General features: G+C 33.0%; 1 protein-coding gene across 1 annotated transcript; it reads right to left on the reverse strand.

Annotated features, from left to right (window-relative positions):
• Positions 1-329: 329 nt before the first annotated feature.
• LOC140043284 (uncharacterized) lies at positions 330-9,813 on the reverse strand. Its single transcript, XM_072087784.1, has 13 exons — positions 9,231-9,813; positions 7,691-7,810; positions 7,150-7,263; positions 6,583-6,749; positions 5,774-5,863; positions 4,773-4,931; positions 4,103-4,351; positions 3,364-3,522; positions 2,086-2,241; positions 1,718-1,999; positions 1,380-1,469; positions 784-1,000; positions 330-594 (listed from the first exon to the last, which is right to left on the reverse strand). Exons 1-13 carry the CDS (start codon positions 9,811-9,813, stop codon positions 440-442), a joined length of 2,541 nt encoding a protein of 846 aa, XP_071943885.1. The 3' UTR covers positions 330-439.
• Between the last annotated feature and the right edge of the window lie 13,207 nt (positions 9,814-23,020).

Genomic DNA, 23,020 nt, shown 5'->3' on the forward strand with positions numbered 1-23,020 from the left:
GCTCAAACGACAGTTGTGCATTCAAACACACTTGTGTATAAAGACAAGGATACACTGAGGCGTGTAGAAAGACAAGGATACACTGAGGCGTGTAGAAAGACAAGGATACACTGAGGCGTGTAGAAAGACAAGGATACACTGAGGCGTGTATAAAGACAAGGATACACTGAGGCGTGTATAAAGACAAGGATACACTGAGCCGTGTATAAAGACAAGGATACACTGAGGCGTGTATAAAGACATGGATACACTGAGGCGTGTATAAAGACAAGGATACACTGAGGCGTGTATAAAGACAAGGATACACTGAGGCGTGTATAAAGACAAGGATACACTGAGGCGTGTATAATTGCAAATAAAATAAATTGTGTGCATAGTTTTTATAATAGAAATATAATGAGTAAAGTTATTTCTTGAATAAAACAAAATGGTGTTGTTATTATGCTAACCAACAACATAAAACATTACCAGTAGTTCTTTGAACTTTTGATAAAGAAGATTGGGCATCGCTGCCACTCGCATTATAAGAATTTTCTAAAGTGGTTTTTCTTTTCTTTCTACAAGGTTGGTCAGTATTAGATTTTGAGATAGAAGCTAAATACAAATGATAAAACATCATTAAGCAAAGGTATTTCTTACATGTAAAATAAAAACTAGAGATAAAGGTTAAAATGCATCAACTGAAAATTTGAGGTTTGGAATACCATTAGTTAAAGAACAAAAATAAGAATGTTTGCCTGTTTTGTTTTATGTCATATGTATTATGGATTATTAGGCCTATACCTTGTTCATCTTTTATTTCTCCAAACAGTTTACGGTAACGTTTCACGTCCAATGCTTTGCTTTTACATGGCAACACATCTTGGTCAAATTTGCAAACAACCTGCATATGAGTACGTTCACTATTTAAACATGCACAACGGATGTACATCTTTACTTCAACACCACGTGCACCATTCTGACTTAAAACTTGCAATTCTTTTTCAAGGAAATTAAGGACCTAGAAAAAATAAAAAATATTTAAAATAATCTCAATAAAATGACTTTACTACATTTAAAATGATTTAAAGAGAAAAATAATAATACTTATATCTTGTCTTATCTTATATCTTATATTACATATTTACACAGACATTTATAATCATTCAAAAACAACCCAGGAGCTTATAAATTTACACTGACAAAACAAGCAAAATTATACTATTAACATTAGTTTATTTGGTACTAATAGTTTATAAAGTTACACTGACAAATATCAAGCAAGTAAATTATACTAGGCATAGATAACATTGTAAATTTCACATCCTAATGAAATTCAAAGTTTGTGCTAATTAAATGTAGCATAAAGTATTATAGTTTCTTTGGTACTTATAGTTTACCTTCTTACAGATGCTAGGTTGTGGATCATCATCTTCAGGAGAGCTACTTCCTGATTCTGTGTTCATGATGGTCGTTCTGACAATTGTTGTCTGCAATATAAAAAACAAATCAATTCCAAAGTGATTACTACTGATATCATTCCAGAAATGGCAATAAACCAAGTAAATTTAAAGTTACTGACAGTGTATATTTTAATATCTGTTATATCCAGAAGTGGTGACCACCAAAAACAGAGAATGGTTTAATAAACATATAATAAACAACATAAGAACAATCCCCCAACATAATACTTGTGATTTTACTGGCATTCAAGGCATGATTGCATTATCAAGTTTACCTGGAACAAACGGCAATTGTTGATGGTAGTTACATTTAGAATGACAAGATGATGGCCATCAATGTTCAGTTCTACATGCTCGTAAGATAATGTAGGCTCAACATCTTCCATTTGAAATTCCTCGATAAATTTAGTCGCAACACGTTGAAAGAGATCATCTGGAAGGTAGCCATCAAAGTCATGAAAGAGAGAAACAGCACGTTTCTCTTCATATTCAACAGCCTCTGTATCATCACGTATGGGCTTTAGGCGTGAAAGAACATAGAACGTTCGTCCAACATTCTATAGAAACAAAAATAGAACATGAGTAGTAGATGGAATATATTAAAAAATAATTGAATTAAATATTTAAAATAAAATGTAAATACCTCTTTACTCCTTTTTTCACACATTAACCCAAAGGTTTGCATTAGAGACACAAAGAAGATAATCATCTCATCTGACTCATCCTTCCAAATATGCCGCAACAGTCTTTCATCTAGTTTGCCCCCATTTAAATTTCTCCAAAGCTGTTTCAGAGATGGCTAAAAAACATAAAAGCACAAAAGTGTAATTTGTTAATGCAACAAAGTAATTGTTATTCTTCTGGTCAGTAGAACCTCTCCTTTGGGAAAACCTTATTGAAGCTTACTTGTGAAATGAATGAGAGGCAGATTAATACCACGGCTAACCTCTATTAAGGGGACACTTTGTTGGGCCTTCCCTTAAACCTTATTAAAACTTACTTGTGAAATGAAAGAGAGACAGATTAAGACCATGGCTAACCTCTATTAAGGGGACACTTTGTTGGGCCTTCCCTTAAACCTTATTAAAACTTACTGGTGAAATGAATGAGAGGCAGATTAACACCATAGCTAACCTCTATTAAGGGGACACTTTGTTGGGCCTTCCCTTAAACCTTATTAAAACTTACTGGTGAAATGAATGAGAGGCAGATTAACACCATAGCTAACCTCTATTAAGGGACACTTTGTTGGGCCTTCCCTTAAACCTTATTAAAACTTACTGGTGAAATGAATGAGATGCAGATAAACACCATAGCTAACCTCTATTAAGGGGACACTTTGTTGGGCCTTCCCTTAAACCTTATTGAAACTTACTGGTGAAATGAATGAGAGGCAGATTAACACCATAGCTAACCTCTATTAAGGGGACACTTTGTTGGGCCTTCCCTTAAACCTTATTAAAACTTACTTGTGAAATGAAAGAGAGACAGATTAAGACCATGGCTAACCTCTATTAAGGGGACACTTTGTTGGGCCTTCCCTTAAACCTTATTAAAACTTACTTGTGAAATGAAAGAGAGACAGATTAAGACCATGGCTAACCTCTATTAAGGGGACACTTTGTTGGGCCTTCCCTTAAACCTTATTAAACTTACTTGTGAAATGAAAGAGAGACAGATTAAGACCATGGCTAACCTCTATTAAGGGGACACTTTGTTGGGTCTTCCCTTAATGGGAGTGCTACAGTAATATGTTTATTAGAATATAATAGAAATAATAAGGTATAATTTCGTTCTCTGTGTGGCAGATATTACATTTTTGCAGGTAAATGCATCACACTAAAAAAAGATTACCACAATGTTTACGTCTGATGATATTCACCAATGATTGACACCACTCAAAAAAGTGAAGTTTACTAACCTGAATGCTGGGATCTATAACTGTGATGATTGTTTTAAACTTGTCAACTACTCCCATCAAATCTATAACAATTTTTTCTTTGAGGATCTTGTCATCCGGGTAGAACAGAATTTCGCCGATGTCATGCAAGTACTCAAGAAACAGTTTTCTGTCAGTTATCTTACAACGAGCAAGTAAATCATTAATCTAAAAGTTAAATAAATATCATAATGAAAAATGTAATGAAAAAAATAAATGCTGATTAATTACAAACTGGTTTTCTGTTGATGTTATCATTCATTTCGTTGTTGAAAGGTTGTCTATATAGGACATAATACTTTATCATGCAAGGGTAGATTTGAATTCTGAAATTTTCCCAACCAACAGTAAACTCAAGGTTCACCACTTACTTCAATAATTATTAGAGGACAAAAAATGTTCCTTTTGTTTTGGTACTTGGTACTCTACTAAAATTGCACCGTTCCTGTTTGAAGATTCACTTCAAACACTCATTTGTTGAAGATTCACCATAAACAGTCAATTAACACAGACAGAAAAGCAGGGATTACTGTTATATTACTATCAATAACAAACTTGTATCCCACACAATTTCAAATGTAATAAAAACAAGTTTGCTTTTTTTTCACTATAATTAACACCATTCAATGCAAAAACAGGGTTTATTGCTTTAAATGTAATGGATGTTAAACATTAAAAGACACATTCATCAATCAATCTGTTAAAGATATTTTATTCTAACCTCAGATGTTGGTAGATATAATTTGGCTTTTCGTAACTGTTGTATTTCCAGCAGTACTTGTAGCCATTTAATTGGAAAAGTAAGAATCATCATCTGGACTAATTTTTGTATTTTGAGGATGATTTTAGAAGCACCGCTCTTTTCAAATGAGACACTGTTTTCAATGGTAAAGAGCTCTCCTTGATACACCATGTCCTCAAATGGTTTTCCTTCCATGGCTTTCCAAAGTATATTCTCTATTTCCTTTACCTAAAATAAATAACATCATATTTGAATTATACTTATGTCAAGGGAAGATTTAGAGTGTGCTTAGCCAACCAAAACCCCTTTTGTAAAGTGCAAAAAATGTTTCTTTTAAGTTATGTTACGCATTTACTTACCCAGTGTACATTGTAACCAATATAAGAAAACATATTCAAAATGTGTGCTAAATCATAGATATTTGTATACCCTTTTATTTGTTTTATTATATCGAAATGAAAAAAAAATTAAGTTAAGTTAATTAGTTAATCATAAGCCAGCACAGTACAGTAGTATGCTCATGACATGACGTATAAAACAATCATAAATGATTGCCAATGTTAGAGATGAAACTACATATTGTTTCCAATGAATTAATGACAATATACAATTTTGTACTGTTTAAAAGGAAATGTGATGACATATGTACCCTTTGTTGTCTTTCTTGTTCAGTTTTACCAAGGCTCTCATAATGTGTACCAATCAGCATTATCTTGTTATTTTTTCCTTTTCTTACGTTTACAAAAACAGAACGAATCCAAAACAGAATGAAGTCAAGATTTGTCATTCGATGTTCATAAACTTTTCCCTAAATAAAAAAAAAATGAACAAAATTTACATTTAAAATTTTTAAAGTTCTAGTTTGACAAATTATCTATTATTATTAGCAGCACAAATTAATAGAAAAACAACACTATCATGGAAGTGGAAATAACAACAATCATATATCAGGCATCTGCTATTAACAACACTATCATGGAAGTGGAATTAACAACAATCATATATCAGGCATCTGCTATTAACAACACTATCATGGAAGTGAAAATAACAACAATCATATATCATTATCAGGCATCTGCTATTAACAACACTACCATGGAAGTGGAAATAACAACAATCATATATCAGGCATGGGAAACCATCAGGCATCTGCTATTAACAACACTATCATGGAAGTGGAATTAACAACAATCATATATCAGGCATCTGCTATTAACAACACTATCATGGAAGTGGAATTAACAACAATCATATATCAGGCATCTGCTATTAACAACACTATCATAGAAGTGGAAATAACAACAATCATATATCAGGCATCTGCTATTAACAACACTATCATGGAAGTGGAAATAACCACAATCATATATCAGGCATCTGCTATTAACAAAACTATCATAGAAGTGGAATTAACAACAATCATATATTAGGCATCTGCTATTAACAACACTATCATGGAAGTGGAAATAACAACAATCATATATCAGGCATCTGCTATTAACAACACTATCATGGAAGTGGAAATAACAACAATCATATATCAGGCATCTGCTATTTGCACAGTTTGTGTTAAGGTAAAGAATAACATGAAGGAAACAATTTATTTATGTACAATTACATAAACATTTGAAATTTGTAAAATCTACTTACAGTAGTTGGATCACGAACTTTAGCTGGGGCATTAAGACCTTCCTTCATGTTGAATACCACACATACAACAGCATAAGACACCATGAATATCTAGTAAACATAATCATAATAGTCAATATTACAAACTGTTTATACACATGTGTCAGTATACTGGCACAACTGATTATTTGATACTTTTGTTTTCCTCACAAACTGCATGTTAACCTTGGAAACATTTACAATCTTAATCATTGGTTTAATAAATAATGAATGTTTAATATTACATTCTTTCTTTGCTATCCCTCTCTGCTAATAATACATTATATTACATCAATTAATACTATTTTACTTAAAGTCTCCCAAAACTGGACACCATTCGGCTGGCATAATATGTCTTGGTTTACAGAAATTCTGATATTCCAAATGTATGTTTAAAGGTAAAAAAGAATTTGGAACTTTTGACCTCAATTCTGGGTTTGGTTTCTGGTAATTAGGGACTAGAGACCGAGTTGTCTTTATTAAATTAAATGAAGAATAAAATAATTTATAATATTGTAATAATAATAATAATTGTATTTTATATCTGATACTGACATATTGTACTATATTAGATCCACATTTTTGTAATACCTTGGAGGAAGATTATAGGTTCTTAACTTCAAATCAAGTGAGCAAGCTTTTTGATTTCAGTGCTCATATTGTAACAAGGCCAAAAGACAAAGTATACACTGAAACTAACAGACGCTCAGAAGAAGGCATGTATATTGAATATTATATTATTAATATTATAATCTCTATTAATACAAATTAAATACACCAATAAAATTTACCCGTTGTATCACATGGTAAATTGGTTGACCACCAAAGTCCCAGATATGCATAACAAACTTGTTGCTATCCACTTTAGAGTCACCACCTTCTCTTGCAGAGCGAAGTTTGCTTACAAATTTGTTCCTGAACCCTTTAGGAATTTCTGGTTTTTCTTCATACACTGGTTCTGTTGTGATAAAATATATAACACATACAACAACTTGCATTAGGTCTCAATTGTGATTACCAACTATAACTTTTTTATTTAAAGAAAAAGTATTTCTAATGCAATATTTAAGTATTCTAAACCTTATCCTTTCCAATCAATGGTTTAGTGATGAGTTTATTTAACCACATTGTACTGCAAGTTGAATAGATTACACAGCAGTGTCATACAAAATACAAATATTAGTATTAACTGTCAAAGTAACTTGCAAGATAATATATGTTCATTAGCAGACACTGATGATTATGATTAAATTTCCGCTCCTTTAATCATTTCAACATTTAGCACTTTAGTCTTTATTTCTGATATCATTAAAATGTATGAACAGCACAATCAAACACATTTCAAAATAAATATTTACCCTCTTTTTGTGGACTTGGCATTGGATATGAACTTGTTGATGTTTCAGCAAATTTGGCTTCCTGTTTTGATGTTGATGCTCCTGTGGGGTTTTTCTCTTCCTCATGTCTACTTTCTGAAAAATGTGATGATATAATTAAAGATGATGCTATCTTGTTATAAATAGCATAATGTATTAGCATTCATCATTATGCTTTATAATCAAATTAACTTGGCAAGAACAAAGTTTAGTGTAATGAATCATTTTTTGTCGATTCCAACCTGATCCAATTTGCCATCATCATTATAATATGTGTACCTTTTGTATTCTCTATTTGAATTCAAATGTCACAGCAGTAATCACAGCAAAATGCTGTATAAAGTCTTTTATCAAAACTTTTATATTAAATTTATTTAAAAAAAATCTCTTTTGTACCAATTTTATATTGATTGGTATTTTGTGCCTTTTATGTTTATACTTTTTAATTTATTTTACAGCAGATTACAATAACAATAAAGAAATTTTAAGTAAATTTGAATTAACTTTCATTAAAATCTTTTACCAGATTTTGTTTCCTGCTTTGATGGTCCTGCTCTTGGTGTGTATCCTTTTCTATGGCGTGGACTTTTCAACATTTGTTTGACTGTGACATCAGTGACAGCATCCTGATACATGTCTAAAGCTTTTAAATTAAAAAATGTTAATAAAATCCTGTATATATTATTTTATTTCTTACACAGTTACATAGGTTTTTTAAAAGCATAGAAACTTTGAAACCATTTTTATGATGTTGTTGCAATAATTTAAAAACTAATTTATCCTCAAATTGAATTTAAATAACTTGTATGTTTATATGGTAGTGGTTTTCTCCATGCATTTATGAAATATCAAAGTGTGTGCAAGAACTATCGTAGTCGCAAATTGTCACCCAAATATTAAAGGTCTATATTCAATTAATTTACAATGACATGAGAACAACAATTATTTGGTAAAAAAATTAAAAACAAGTTGTGACATGACAGTGCATGAGTCAGGGTGAATTTTAAATTTGGAGTAGAGTTGTGGCTTGGTGGTTATGATGCTTGGCTACCAATTGAAGGGTCCTGGGTTCAAGTCGTGTCATATTCCAGGATTTTTTCTAATGACAAATTACAACTCCACTCCCAAAGACTTGTAATAAGACTTTGTTTATGTAGAGCATCTTGTGTATGTTTGTCTTGTGAACATGATTGCTACCTTTAAGAAGAATAGTGAATTCAATTCAATTCAATTCAATTCAATTCAATTAAAACTTTATTATCCCCATGGGGAAACTCTGTTGGCCTTTTCAAAAGTACAGTACATACAAATATAAAATGGATACAGTACATAAAATATAAAATACGATAAAAAAAAGCCATACAAAATATACATATAAAATCCTATAAAGTCGATTTAAAATACTACAAAAAATAAAACTATCGCATAAAATACGATTATATAATGAATGATATTATCATTCATTATATAATCGTATAGCGGCAGGGACGAATGAATTGCCATATCTATTTGTTTTAATTTTTCTTTGAAGGAGTCTGTCACAACGTTGACTTTTGTTAAATTTATAGTGCAGAGGATGAGCGTGGTCTTTTAAAATAATTTTTTAATTACTAATTCCTTATATAAAACTTCAGGTTGAATTTGTTCAGAGCCTACTATTCTACTGCCTTGTTTAACTATTTTATTAAGTAAAAGTCTATCTTTAAAACGTGAATTACCATAATAACATATTAGGCAAAAACTAAGTACACTGTTTAAGATAGAAGTATAAAAAAGTTGTAAAATAGTACGGTCAATCTTAAAAGAGTTTAATTTGCGTAGAAAGAAGAGACGTTTTTGTAATTTATTGTATATGCACCTACTATTTGCATCAAATTTAAGTTTATTATCAATTTCAACCCCTAAATATTTGTAAGTTTTAACTTCCGGAATGGTCTCACCATTGATTTTGATCTTGGGAAGGTAGTTTATCTTCTTCCGAAAATCAAAAACCATCTCTTTAGTTTTATTTATATTTAGATCTAAAAAATTATCTTTACACCATTTGTGAAAAATATTAATACTGTCTAAGAAGCCTGTCATTGAATCATCTTTTGAATCCAGATAACCAATCAGAGCAGTGTCGTCTGCATATTTAATAATCTCAGTTTTTGTATTATTTGACTTACAATCATTTGTGTATATTGTATACAATAAAGGTGATAACACACAACCTTGTGGAACACCCGTGTTAACTTTCAACAACGAGGACAACGTGTGATTAAGCTTAACACGCTGTTCTCTATCTTTTAAAAAATTAAGTAGCCATTTTATAATCAGTGGGTTAACTTCTAAATCGATAAGCTTATTAGCCAGAACATATGGTTGAATATTATTGAATGCACTAGAGAAATCAACAAAAAGAATTCTCGCAAAGCAACCTTTTTTCTCTAGGTGCTCAGAAACATTATTAAGGAGCAAAAGCACTGCATCATCAACACACCTGTTTGGACGATATGCAAATTGATTTATATCTAGCAGATTCTCCACTGAGGCAACTAGCTTATTTTTAACAATTTTTTCTAAACACTTCATTGGTACACATGTAAGGGCCACAGGTCTAAGGTCATTCATTTCCTTGGGATTTGGTTTTTTGGGAATGGGCATGATTGTTGATTTTTTCCACAACATTGGAACTATTGAGTCATTTACAGAGGATTGAAATAAAATTTGGTACTCATAAATTTCAGGGCATAAATCATCATATGGCAATACAATTACATGCGTAGCGCATGTAACGCATGCGTACGCGCGCTTAAAATGTTCAAAATTTATTTTCGATGAAATAAGAGTACGTTTCAGGCAATTTTAAGCGTTTACAAAATTGCCATGAGTGCACAGATTTTTGCGCGCGCACTGCGCGTTAAATGTTGTTGCGCACTCTTTTTGCCCGATTTCTGTTTTCCTGACTTACTTTTCAACTCGAAATTACGTTATACGAGCACGTCAAAAGTGACAGGCTACGCACGTGTAAATTAAAAAAATATACATGTTTTTAAACATTTCAACATTTTTAAACATGTTCAGTAATTTCGGTCAGTATAGTTCACTATGTCGGTCGGTCCGTCTGTCTGTCTGTCTGTCGGTCTGTTTGTCTGTCGGTCCGGTATCACTATGCATTGTAGCACGCGACTTAATGGCTGTTGGCCTTGTTATTAATGACAGGCTAACCTTTAATTTGTTCCTATACACTATGTTGTATTCTAAAATTCCTCCTTGATCTCACTACAAGTTTTGAACAAATGAGCTAAAATAGTTTAGCAAAAGCAAAAGCTTTTCCAACTTAAATGGTGTATCCTCTTCTTACAGGTGATAGAGCATTACCTATAGCTACAAACAGCCATTGATACATTTTACTGTGGTATTTATTTTCAGTTATAAGATTATGAGAAATGAGTTTAAACGAAGCAGATGCACTATTCCATAATTGTAATGCTTTATGACCTTCTAACCCCCTTTTATGTGAATATACTGTAAAACTGGCTTTCAGCTTTAAGTAGATTACCTTATTCTTTTCAATTAGACCATCCACTTGGTACGTAACTTTCTCTGCATAGTGATACACAACAAAAGCTGGTGATGTCACTGACATGTGTGAACGAGATAAGTTTGCACTGCGGATAGTGTCATGAAGAAACTCACAAAATGAACTTGGATCTGAATGTCTGTTTAACTTGCATTGCTATAAACAAGATAAACTTAGCAATTAGTTCACAGAAAGTAAATGACATAATAACATGATTGTGATCCTTAGATAGACAGTCTAAGCACAACAACTTGTAGTTTGCACTGGTTGTGGTGCTACTGTACTTTTGCACCTAACTCACTGGGCATAAGGTCACTCACCATCACTGATGTGCAGCAGGTGAATATTTTTAAATTGGGGTTAAGCTTGAGGTGCAAAAGTACATCAGCACCAGGTTTTCTAGTGTAAACTAGGCTCAAAAGTCCATTGTTTATCTTCTTACAAACTACAGTTTATTTTTATGGAAAGACAAACTATGCCTGTCTGGAAAAAACCACTGTTTCTCAAAATATCAAATTCAAAATACGAAAGAGTTATTATTTTACGACGTACTGTACTACGATTGAGAAAGGCAAATTCTCAATACATCTTTTTTTACAGCAGTTTATATTTCAATAAAAAGACAAACTACAGAATACAGGTCTTTTCCAACTATAATTGGCGAAAAACTATGACAAATTATTTTTTGTATTTTGCGGTGGAATAGCAACACTTACTTGATTCATAAGTGCAAATATACTGATGTTGCCTTCAATAATAGCAAGACATGTTTTATTGTCAGTAAAGTCTTCAAATTTCCATGGAATTCCCTCAGATTGACAGTCATCCTAAAATAACACAAACATGGCTGTTTAATCAGCAGTATAATTATGTTTATAAAGGTTCATCATTATCACTGTTAGATAAATAAAGTGAATGATAATTCTCATAAACTTTAATTATTATTGTTATCTTAATTATTTTATATTGTATTATAATTACCGTATACTAGTATTTTGATATTATTAAGTTTTTACAAGATTCATTTGATATAAACTAAAAGAAGTGCCATATTATTTTTATTCATTTTTTTAAAATAAAAGAACTGTTGTTATTAAACACCGTAGCACCAACTGTATATTAGCATACTCTATATATAGAAAATAAGTTTGTTGGAATACCTGTTCTGCTTTGAGGAAGTTGTGCACAAAATGTTGCTGAAGCTTCTCATTTGCATAATTTATGCATAATTGCTCCAAACTGTTAAATGAAAAACTTTCAAATCCGTAGACATCCAGTAGACCAATGTAAGACTGCCAACTCCTGGCCATGGTACAGCCATTGATGAATCCAACGAGCCAATCAAAAACTCTGAAACGTTAAACCATAATTTAGTCACAGTCTTCAAAGCTAGTTTTTTTTGGGTAAAACCAAAGTGGGGTTGAAAAAGTTTGCATGTAAACATTTTCTCCTGTTACATACTAACTACATGACAAAGAAAGAAATTAGGCAGAAAGAAGTCAGGCCATGACAGAAAGAGAGATTAGGCAAGAAAAAAAAATAAATTAAATTGACTAAGTATTAGAGTTTGCATGTATGTATGTTTATTTTATTTTTGTGAATGTTTAAAGGTGTATGTACGATTTGCTGTGGGCAATCCGCCTCGGTGCAGCCCAGCATGCATATGGGGAAGCAAATAAAAGTTATTGGATATGTACAACATCTTCTGTGGGTTTGTTTTGAATGTATAACAGGTCAGTAAATAAGCAAATACTGCACAACAAGAATCATTTTCAAAAGAGTAAGTAGGTTTCTTTCACTACAAACAAATATAGCGTTAATGTTTGTAAAATACCTGGCATAGAGTAACTTTGCAAGACAATCTCTCCTTGTATGACATTCATCTTTTATGCAAGGTTTCATAAAGACACTCTTTCTACGCTTGTGAGATGCAGTGATTTGTCGGAATGCAAGACATCTAGTTAAGGCACCAACATCAAGACCAAGTAACTGTGCAGCAGCATTAACAGAGGTGTCAACTCCTGATGAAGCAACATAAATAGTACAACAATATGATATATTGAATAATTAGTAAATTAGAAAATCTTTCTTTGGCTGAAATATTTTATCAACATTTTTTGAAGATGGAGAAAAATATTAATAAGATTGTTTAAGATTTTAAAATGACATAATTATTAACGATATTTTTTTGGATATTTTGTGACCAACCTACAATAATATTACGGTATTCCTTATGTCCGTTTTTAGTTATTTCTCATATATTATATTATGGTAGAAATAAAAACAAATTAAAAAATAGTAAAAAGATGTTTAAACTGTTGATAGAATATTATGAATCATAAATAAACGGCAATTTCCTTTAGATTAAAAATTCTAATAAAATAAAAAAGAATGAACAAACAGTATTTAAGCTAAACTATAAATACTGTATGCAATCTTAAAGGTCGCAACTACTTTAAGCTAAACTATAAATACTGTATGCAAACTTAAAGGTCGCAACTACTTTAAGCTAAACTATAAATACTGTATGCAATCTTACAGGTTGCAACTACTTTAAGCTAAACTATAAATACTGTATGCAATCTTAAAGGTCGCAACTACTTTAAGCTAAACTATAAATACTGTATGCAAACTTAAAGGTTGCAACTACTTTAAGCTAAACTATAAATACTGTATGCAATCTTAAAGGTTGCAACTACTTTAAGCTAAACTCTAAATACTGTATGCAATCTTAAAAAAGGTTGCAACTACTTTAAGCTAAACTATAAATACTGTATGCAATCTTAAAGGTCGCAACTACTTTAAGCTAAACTATAAATACTGTATGCAATCTTAAAGGTCGCAACTACTTTAAGCTAAACTATAAATACTGTATGCAATCTGACAGGTTGCAACTACTTTAAGCTAAACTATAAATACTGTATGCAATCTTAAAGGTTGCAACTACTTTAAGCTAAACTATAAATACTGTATGCAATCTTTTTATTGGTATAATACAGAAAATAATTAAACAGCATAACCTTTTATATCATTTACCTTGTTTTTCAGAATCAATTTCACATGGTCCAGTGATATCATCACTAATAAACTCTATATTTCCAAGATGAAGTATACCACTTAGAACCTACAAATAAACACATTTTCAAATTCAATTCAATAATTCAAAAAATAGAATTATAAAACATTACTATTAGATTTATGTATAAAAAACATCAAAGTCTATTATCACTTATTTATATACTACCATTTGGTTTTCATTACCATAAATTTGTAAAAGTTGTTTTGAATCAATATACTATCATGATTGTAAAAACTAGGTAAAAGTTCACTGATGTTTACTGTCCACATGTGCTGGATTAGTTCAACCAAGGCATCTAAACACATTGCTTTGGTTCAGTTAGTTCACTGATGTTTACTGTCCACATGTGCTGGATTAGTTTAACCAAGGCATCTAAACACATTGCTTTGGTTCAGTTAGTTCACTGATGTTTACTGTCCAAATGTGCTGGATTAGTTCAACCAAGGCATCTAAACACATTGTTTTGGTTCAGTTACTAATAATATCACCACTAAGTTTAACCATGTTTTACCAGTGAATTCACTCTTCCCTTGTAAAACAATGTTTGTTAAGTAACCAGTTCTAATTAAGTAAAAGTTTCTTACTTTAAATAATTCTTGTTGCTGTGACCTGCTAAGTCCAACATTAGACATTGCTTACTAACTAATTAAGTAAAAGTTTCTTACTTTAAATAATTCTTGTTGCTGTGACCTGCTAAGTCCAACATTAGACATTGCTTACTAACTAATTAAGTAAAAGTTTCTTACTTTAAATAATTCTTGTTGCTGTGATCTGCTAAGTCCAACATTAGACATTGCTTACTAACTAATTAAGTAAAAGTTTCTTACTTTAAATAATTCTTGTTGCTGTGACCTGCTAAGTCCAACATTACACATTGCTTGCTTTGTAACTATAAAATCTTGTTTATCCTTTTGATTACATGCATCTTCTGAACGGTTTAGTTTCACATAGTTTAAGTTGTCTGAACTCAATACATTTGGTAGTAACCAGTTCCTCATTTCCCTTTCATTTCCGCCAAACAGCATCTATGATAATTTGAAAGAAGAAATGTTAATGATATTATTAAAAAGACTAATAATGAGAATAATATAAACTAATAATATATTTCATGCTTTGATAACATTAGTAGAGTGAGTGCTTTCTTGCGCTATATTACAAAATATTATAAAGTGACAATTTTGTTTCAAGATGTTTAATATCAGTACCAGAAAGATCCTTTTCATATCTGCCTACATTGATCTCCAGACTTATTACATGTTTTCATATTTACTCACGAACCTTGTGAAATCACGGGACAAGTATTGTCATTGTATAGTTGATGGTGCTATCATTAAGTTTGTGAGAACAAAAAAGTCACGCTTCGATACTTTCAAACAGGTGTACGGTCAGTTAAATACCAGGACATACCCTTTGGTTGTAATCAGGTTGTTAAAATTCTACTGATATTCACAGGGGCCTGTTTTTTTGTTTGTTCTGCGCTTTGTGTTTGCTATTAGCCTCCTCACTTTAGAAACATGGCAACGGAATTAAATTGCAGGGTTTTCTCTAATCTGCAGAAAATATGCAAATGTATCACAGTTTCCAGCAGTTAAGTTAAACAGTTGGTTATCCGGTTTAAAGGTACACAAAAATGAAACATAACTAATACTAACTTGGTAAAATATGTGAAAATTCCTGGCACCATCACATTGATAAACAACTCTAGTTTTCTCAAGAAGGTATGTCTGAATAGAAGCACCAACAACATGATTTCCACTGACAACAAAATTGGAAAGGTAAAATAAGAATTCCTCTTGTGTGTAATTTCATTCTTCCCTGCTATGACACACAAAATGGCATATGTAGAAACTCAAAATGCATGGCCTGTATACAGTATGTTGGTTGAACATTGACAAATAAAAATAATGTATGAAACTTACCGACTGAATTGTAGCTGAATGTACTTTCCAAAGCAGCTACTATTGTGATTCCTGGTTGTGCTAGCATTGCCTAAGAAAATGAAATAATAGTTGTCTAACAGAGATGGAGTTGTAGGGAGGTGTAGGGTGCTGGGAGGCAAAAGATTAATATTACTGTATATATATATACTGGTGCAGGCCATCAATTTCAATTAATTCTACTAGTCTTAATGATACCAAATCTGCCAAAAATTAAATTTGAGCATAAAATCTCACCAAATTCATATTTAGAACATACTGTAAGATGGCCACTGCTCATCAACAGTTTTAGCCTATATATTATATTAGGAGTTTAAAGGATTTTGGCACCATGACTTAAGGTTAAAGATATGCTAGAATTACAAAATGTAAAATCAGTACAACTGCTTTAAATTATCATTTTAAATTTCATTTAATAAAGTAAAGTGTTAATAAATTTTGGGTTAGGTGTAGCTTTATTTATTTATTTTTAAATCAGTATGATACTTATTGACTTTTATATTTCAGTTTTCTCAGGGAAGAGTTAAATTACAATTTAATTTAACTCTTCCCTGGTTTTCTTGTAATTTTAATGGTACACTATCATTATGCTCATTTTTATTTGGTTCTCATCTCTTTATCGACTGTTCTTATTCTATTTTTTTCTTTATCTGTTGATGATAATGATGATGAATATAGAAAATTTGATACATTGATATATGATTTAAAAATACTGATTTTGTATATTTAACAAAAATAAAGGTCCAACTTCTAGCGATCTTTCTTAGGACCATAACAGTACATAGATGTTTTTACATTTGAGAATGACATGTGTATCTTACTGCACTTTATTAAAGATAAACATAATAATTACCAAATGCTTCAAGAATAGGATTTGAGTCTAATATTCTACGTTCAATGCAATCTGCTGGTGATGGCGTGAAACCACTATGAACAAAAAAGACAACAAGTTATCACAAATAAGTAACAAAACAGAGACAAATCTATAATTATGATGAAATAAAAACTGTAATTTTACATACATGAGAGTGTTATTAAATATGATATTAAATTAAATGTGTTTATTTTTATTACCCAGGGTTACATACTGCCACCATTGTCAGATATTTTAGTAAACATCTTGCATTCCATGTCTGTAATAAAACAATAATAAATAACAGAGAATAACAAACGTTTTTGTATTTTCACAAAAAATATTGACTAAACTGCCTTGGTGAAAATCGAAAATCGGTTGCCAACATTCCCTCTTTGCACGTCTGGCAAGCATTTAGTGAGATTCAATAAATGCTGATTTTGTAACAGTGTCCTTTGAAACAGTAAAAACAAATTATAGCACTCTCTATTACTTGTCCATGCTTTTAGCCTCTCTATTTTTATTCAAGTTTGGGCCTCTCTATTATTTCAAAATAAACAAGAAATGGTTTTAAAGGTAAAAAATTGACTCTGATTACATTGGTGAAAACAAACGTAAAACTGAAATTGTTGAATTGCCTTTCCAGAACCACTTTCACCGCTGACAATTATTGACTGATTTAATCTTGTCTAGTCTTCTAGTAAGATTACACAAAGCTGTTTCTGCAATTCCAAATACATGTGGTGGGTATGCCTGAAAAAAAAAAAATAAAGATGTATATTCCCCAAAAAACATGAAAATGAGGATTAATAAATCAAGCCATTTTGCTGTTTTAATAAAGTTATTCGTTTCAAAGAAAAAAACAAAAAAATATAGCACTAGTTTTACTAAATTAATGGTTAAATTTAACCAAAAGCCCATTTCCCGACAGAAAATTTGACTGTTAAAAAATTATAATTAAATTTTTTTTTTTTCCAATCCAATTTTTGGTCAAAGTAAATAACTACAGTATTATGTGACATAAAATGGCATATTCAGCAAAACAATTATCTTTTCAGAGGAGCTCAGCATATATCTCTAAGTTCTCACTTCTAAGTGCAACTGAGGACATATTAATATTTTTGCCCAATATTATTTGAAGATTAAAGTGAAGTCAAGATTTTAATAGTGATGTCACCAACATATCAATTTTCCTAAAAATCAATAGTATACTAGCAAATCGTTGTTTACCTTTTGATCACTACGGTAACGATGAATCATATGAACACCAAAATGTCCAGTTGCTTTGAAAGGATTTAAAGTAACAAGTGTGTTGCCAGTCTGAGTGTGGTATCTACCAGCTAAGTACCGCTCACGTAAACAGTTCAGCACTATGAACAGAAAAACTTAGGTTAAGTAACAAGTGTGTTGCCAGTCTGAGTGTGGTATCTACCAGCTAAGCACCGCTCATGTAAACAGTTCAGCACTATGAACAGAAAATATTAGGTTAAGTAACAAGTGTGTTGCCAGTCTGAGTGTGGTATCTACCAGCTAAGTACCGCTCACGTAAACAGTTCAGCACTATGAACAGAAAAACTTAGGTTAAGTAACAAGTGTGTTGCCAGTCTGAGTGTGGTATCTACCAGCTAAGCACCGCTCATGTAAACAGTTCAGCACTATGAACAGAAAATATTAGGTTAAGTAACAAGTGTGTTGCCAGTCTGAGTGTGGTATCTACCAGCTAAGTACCACTCATGTAAACAGTTCAGCACTATGAACAGAAAATATTAGGTTAAGTAACAAGTGTGTTGCCAGTCTGAGTGTGGTATCTACCAGCTAAGTACCACTCATGTAAACAGTTCAGCACTATGAACAGAAAATATTAGGTTAAGTAACAAGTGTGTTGCCAGTCTGAGTGTGGTATCTACCAGCTAAGTACCGCTCAAGTGTGTTGCCAGTACTTTGTCTAATTGTCTTCAAATTGTTCTACTCTAAAAATGTATTACTGTAACTATAAATTTTATTTTAAAGTGGTCTTTAATTGGAGAAAATTTGAAGGATTGTGGTCTTTGATCTCTAATTAGAGGGCGGCAACAGCTAATGGTAGAAAATAGGTGATCATCTGTCTTTAAATTAGATTGAGCTTTTAATTAAAGGGGTCTTTAATCAGAGACTGTAGTATTAACAACCATTGAAACATGTGTGTACTATTAATTCACTTACTAGCAGGTTCTGAGAGAGGATTAAGCAAAACAAGATCATCTGTATTGATCCAATCTGTTTGAGTACACAGCACTGGATAGCCAGCATGACCACGTATCACAACATCCTAGACAATGAAGTTACAAGCAATATTTAAAATACATTATATAGAATACTTAGTAGCAAGGTTGGGTTGTTGACATAGATGGTATGCTTCCCTCCCCTCCTTACCTCACAATTATATTTAGTGTCTATAATCTTGCCATCACTAAAACATGAATTAACACATGCTCGAACCCAAACCTCTTACCTGGCCATTAGATTTAGTGACTATAATCTTGCAATCACTAAAACATGAATTGACACATGCTCGAACCCAAACCTCTTTTTCATCATGTATCCACACCATTAACCCCTGAAAGTACAGTAAACAGTTGATTATTCAATTCAATCAACTTTTATTATCCACAATCTGATTCTTTTGGTTGTGGCAGACTCACAAATGTAAATAAACATTTAAAACAAATGTTTAAAATACACATGTATACAAATTATTGCTAAAGAGTAATAGTTGTAAAGTCTAACACTAACAGCTTTCAGAATTAAAATTTTGCAGGTATTTAGCATAATGGATGCTATAAGCCCGGCTATATAAGCCCGGCTATATAAGCCCATCGCTAAATACCTTTGAATAGGCCTAGAGTTTTCGCATCAGCAGAAAAACACGAAACATAGCCTAGGACAAAAATCATTCAACTGTGACCACTCTTGATCATCGTCGTGATTTTGCCATGAACAGTCTCTTTGGCCATGCGCAGAACATGCCGGGAACCAGTACAAATATTGCGCCCTCTCTGGCGTGGCCTTGTTGTCTTTTTAGAGAACACTGGATTTTATTTGGTTAATGGTAGTTCAAGTCCGTAGTATTTTTCAGTAAAACAGGTAGCGCAAGTGCCTCATGTCTTGAAGTGGCTGCTGCACCCCCCGTTTGGTTTATATACAAGTGACCCCCCCCCCCCCCCTCCCGGGTGCCAGATGAAGACTTATTGAAAACAAGTTAAAACGTTGCACATGTACATATTATTTTTAAACAACCTACTGACTTAAAGAAGGGCTTACACAGATGGAATTAGTAAATTAACCAGCCAATGTGTGGGGCAACCATTTCATTCCATGTCTTTAATACCCTAATGAATAACTGTGCCAAGTATCAGAATGTTCACTTCAGGTCTACTAAAGTAGGCCTACTATGCATGACAAGTATCAGAATGTTCACTTCAGGTCTACTAAAAGTAGGCCTACTATGCATGACAAGTATCAGAATGTTCACTTCAGGTCTACTAAAGTAGGCCTACTATGCATGACAAGTATCAGAATGTTCACTTCATGTCTACTAAAGTAGGCCTACTATGCATGACAAGTGTCAGAATGTTCACTTCGGGTCTACTAAAGTAGGCCTACTATGCATGACAAGTGTCAGAATGTTCACTTCAGGTCTACTAAAGTAGGCCTACTATGCATGACAAGTGTCAGAATGTTCACTTCAGGTCTACTAAAGTAGGCCTACTATGCATGACAAGTATCAGAATGTTCACTTCAGGTCTACTAAAGTAGGCCTACTATGCATGACAAGTATCAGAATGTTCACTTCATGTCTACTAAAGTAGGCCTACTATGCATGACAAGTGTCAGAATGTTCACTTCGGGTCTACTAAAGTAGGCCTACTATGCATGACAAGTGTCAGAATGTTCACTTCAGGTCTACTAAAGTAGGCCTACTATGCATGACAAGTGTCAGAATGTTCACTTCAGGTCTACTAAAGTAGGCCTACTATGCATGACAAGTATCAGAATGTTCACTTCAGGTCTACTAAAGTAGGCCTACTATGCATGACAAGTGTCAGAATGTTCACTTCATGTCTACTAAAGTAGGCCTACTATGCATGACAAGTGTCAGAATGTTCACTTCAGGTCTACTAAAAGTAGGCCTACTATGCATGACAAGTGTCAGAATGTTCACTTCAGGTCTACTAAAAGTAGGCCTACTATGCATGACAAGTGTCAGAATGTTCACTTCAGGTCTACTAAAGTAGGCCTACTATGCATGACAAGTGTCAGAATGTTCACTTCAGGTCTACTAAAAGTAGGCCTACTATGCATGACAAGTGTCAGAATGTTCACTTCAGGTCTACTAAAAGTAGGCCTACTATGCATGACAAGTGTCAGAATGTTCACTTCAGGTCTACTAAAGTAGGCCTACTATGCATGACAAGTGTCAGAATGTTCACTTCATGTCTACTTAAAGTAGGCCTACTATGCATGACAGAGAGAATATCAACAGCATTTTCCTTTACCTTTTTAAAACGACATGCTGGTTTCTTTTTAACTTGGGGTGGAATGCATAGGCCTAGATTTAGTAATAATCTGAAAAAAAAATAGCGAAATACTAAACAAATTTTTATAAACATATAACCACCTGTGACCTAGCCTAGCTAGGACCCGGAGAATTTAAATGGTTATTTGGCCCTACTACTATTATAGCCTAGACAGGCCTGCCTACTAAGTACTAGGCCCAGGCTAGGCTTGCAGAAAAGTGTAGTTCGTCTGATTTGATTTCAATTTATTAGGAAAATCATCATAAAAAATACATACAAAAGAAAGTGATAACATAAATTACTGACATTACAAATAATACAATTATAAAAGATTTTGCAGGATAAAAGCTTACAGTAGGCCTAAAGCCTTGTGAAGTTGGTTACTTATTCCTTATTCGACATTCCGGGTATTTTTTCCCTCACGGTTTATAGTAACCCAAAGTATTAATTAACATTATTATAACAATTAAATATGTTATAATAATTTAAAATGTTTGCTTTCATGCTACACTTAAATGGATAACACTCATTCTTCTATCCATATTATATCTTGTCAATACGCTATGGTACTGTAGATTCATTCCTCAATCAACACATCAGTTTATAATAGGCCTACCCTAAAACATGTACTCTAGTATATTCACTTGTATTGTAGGCATAGAAAGAACGTCTCTTTGGTAATAAATACTCTATTACTAATTATAAACTATTTTAACTATTAATTTCTGATATTTTTTCCAGAAATAACATTTTTACAATGATTTTCAAGAGCACATATTCACAAACTTTTTGCAACCACCTGTAAAATAAATTGAAAACAAACATTTATATACATTATTAGGCCTAAATAAACATTCATCCCTTATACCAAACAAATATTGACCAGAACCAATTACAACCACAAAAGCGTATCAGCAACGCTCCATACCGAATACCCAATTTTATCGGAACCAAAATAAAACGTTATCTATTTTACCATATATCAAACATAAAACTAGCGCATTGGGCCCTGCGCTAATACGATAGGGCCCAGAAAATGAGACGATAGAGACCAAAATGGTTCCTAACACATCATCATGAGACGATCGGGCCAACGCATGAGACGATTGGGGTCGGACCAAACGCTGACGACGATCGGGACCACGTTTTCTGGGCCAACCAAGACGATCGGGCAGCAAATAAAAAAATTTTACTGTGATAACCGGCCTAGACTTAGGTTAGGCCTAATAATACCCTACCCAGGCCTACCTACCTAGTAGGTCTAGGCTAGTAGGCTAGGCTAGGCTAGTAGGCTAGGCCTAGCTAGCTAGGGGCAAGGCTAGGCGGTAATTCGGCTAGGCTAGCCTACCTAGATTTATTGCACCTGACCTGCATAATCCTACTATTGTATTCACCCTGTTTATAAAAGTGACCAGATCTACTTACCTATCTGGGAACTTCTTCCCGCTTGGGGCAAATCCAATGTAATATATTAATCCAATAGATATACTCGATATAATACTGCCAATAGCCGTATCCTTCTTAACCACGGCAAACTCCGTGGCTAACTGCCCCGATTTCTGGTCTGCCCCAACCGTTGGCGCATGTCGGCGCCCAGACGTCTACGTCACTTGTACTGGATCCGGGCGCCCGCAGACGGTTGGTAGGTTCAGGCCATTCATTTATTGCCCACCCCCTGGGGTCGATACTACACTCCCCCCGGTTTTGAAAAGGAGGTAGTCGACCGGGGGTAACCCGGCTAGCGTTGCTACCCGGCCCATGAGACTGGGTTCACAGGATTCGCTAGCTCCTTGTGACATAATAAACATGGCACCCGGCTGTGCGCCTGGTGCAAGTATAACTAAAAACAACTTCGGCGCACTT

This window comes from Antedon mediterranea, chromosome 3 (assembly GCF_964355755.1).
Source record: "Antedon mediterranea chromosome 3, ecAntMedi1.1, whole genome shotgun sequence".
Lineage (NCBI taxonomy): Eukaryota > Metazoa > Echinodermata > Crinoidea > Comatulida > Antedonidae > Antedon > Antedon mediterranea.

Excerpts from the sequence above, each read along its gene's own strand:
- LOC140043284 (XM_072087784.1), bottom strand. The coding sequence starts at position 9,813 with ATGCCCATTCCCAAAAAACCAAATCCCAAGGAAATGAATGACCTTAGA. Across the intron at positions 5,864-6,582 it reads TTTACCATGTGATACAACGG|ATATTCATGGTGTCTTATGC; the intron begins GTAAATTTTATT and ends TATGTTTACTAG. Across the intron at positions 4,352-4,772 it reads AACAAGAAAGACAACAAAGG|GTAAAGGAAATAGAGAATAT; the intron begins GTACATATGTCA and ends TATTTATTTTAG.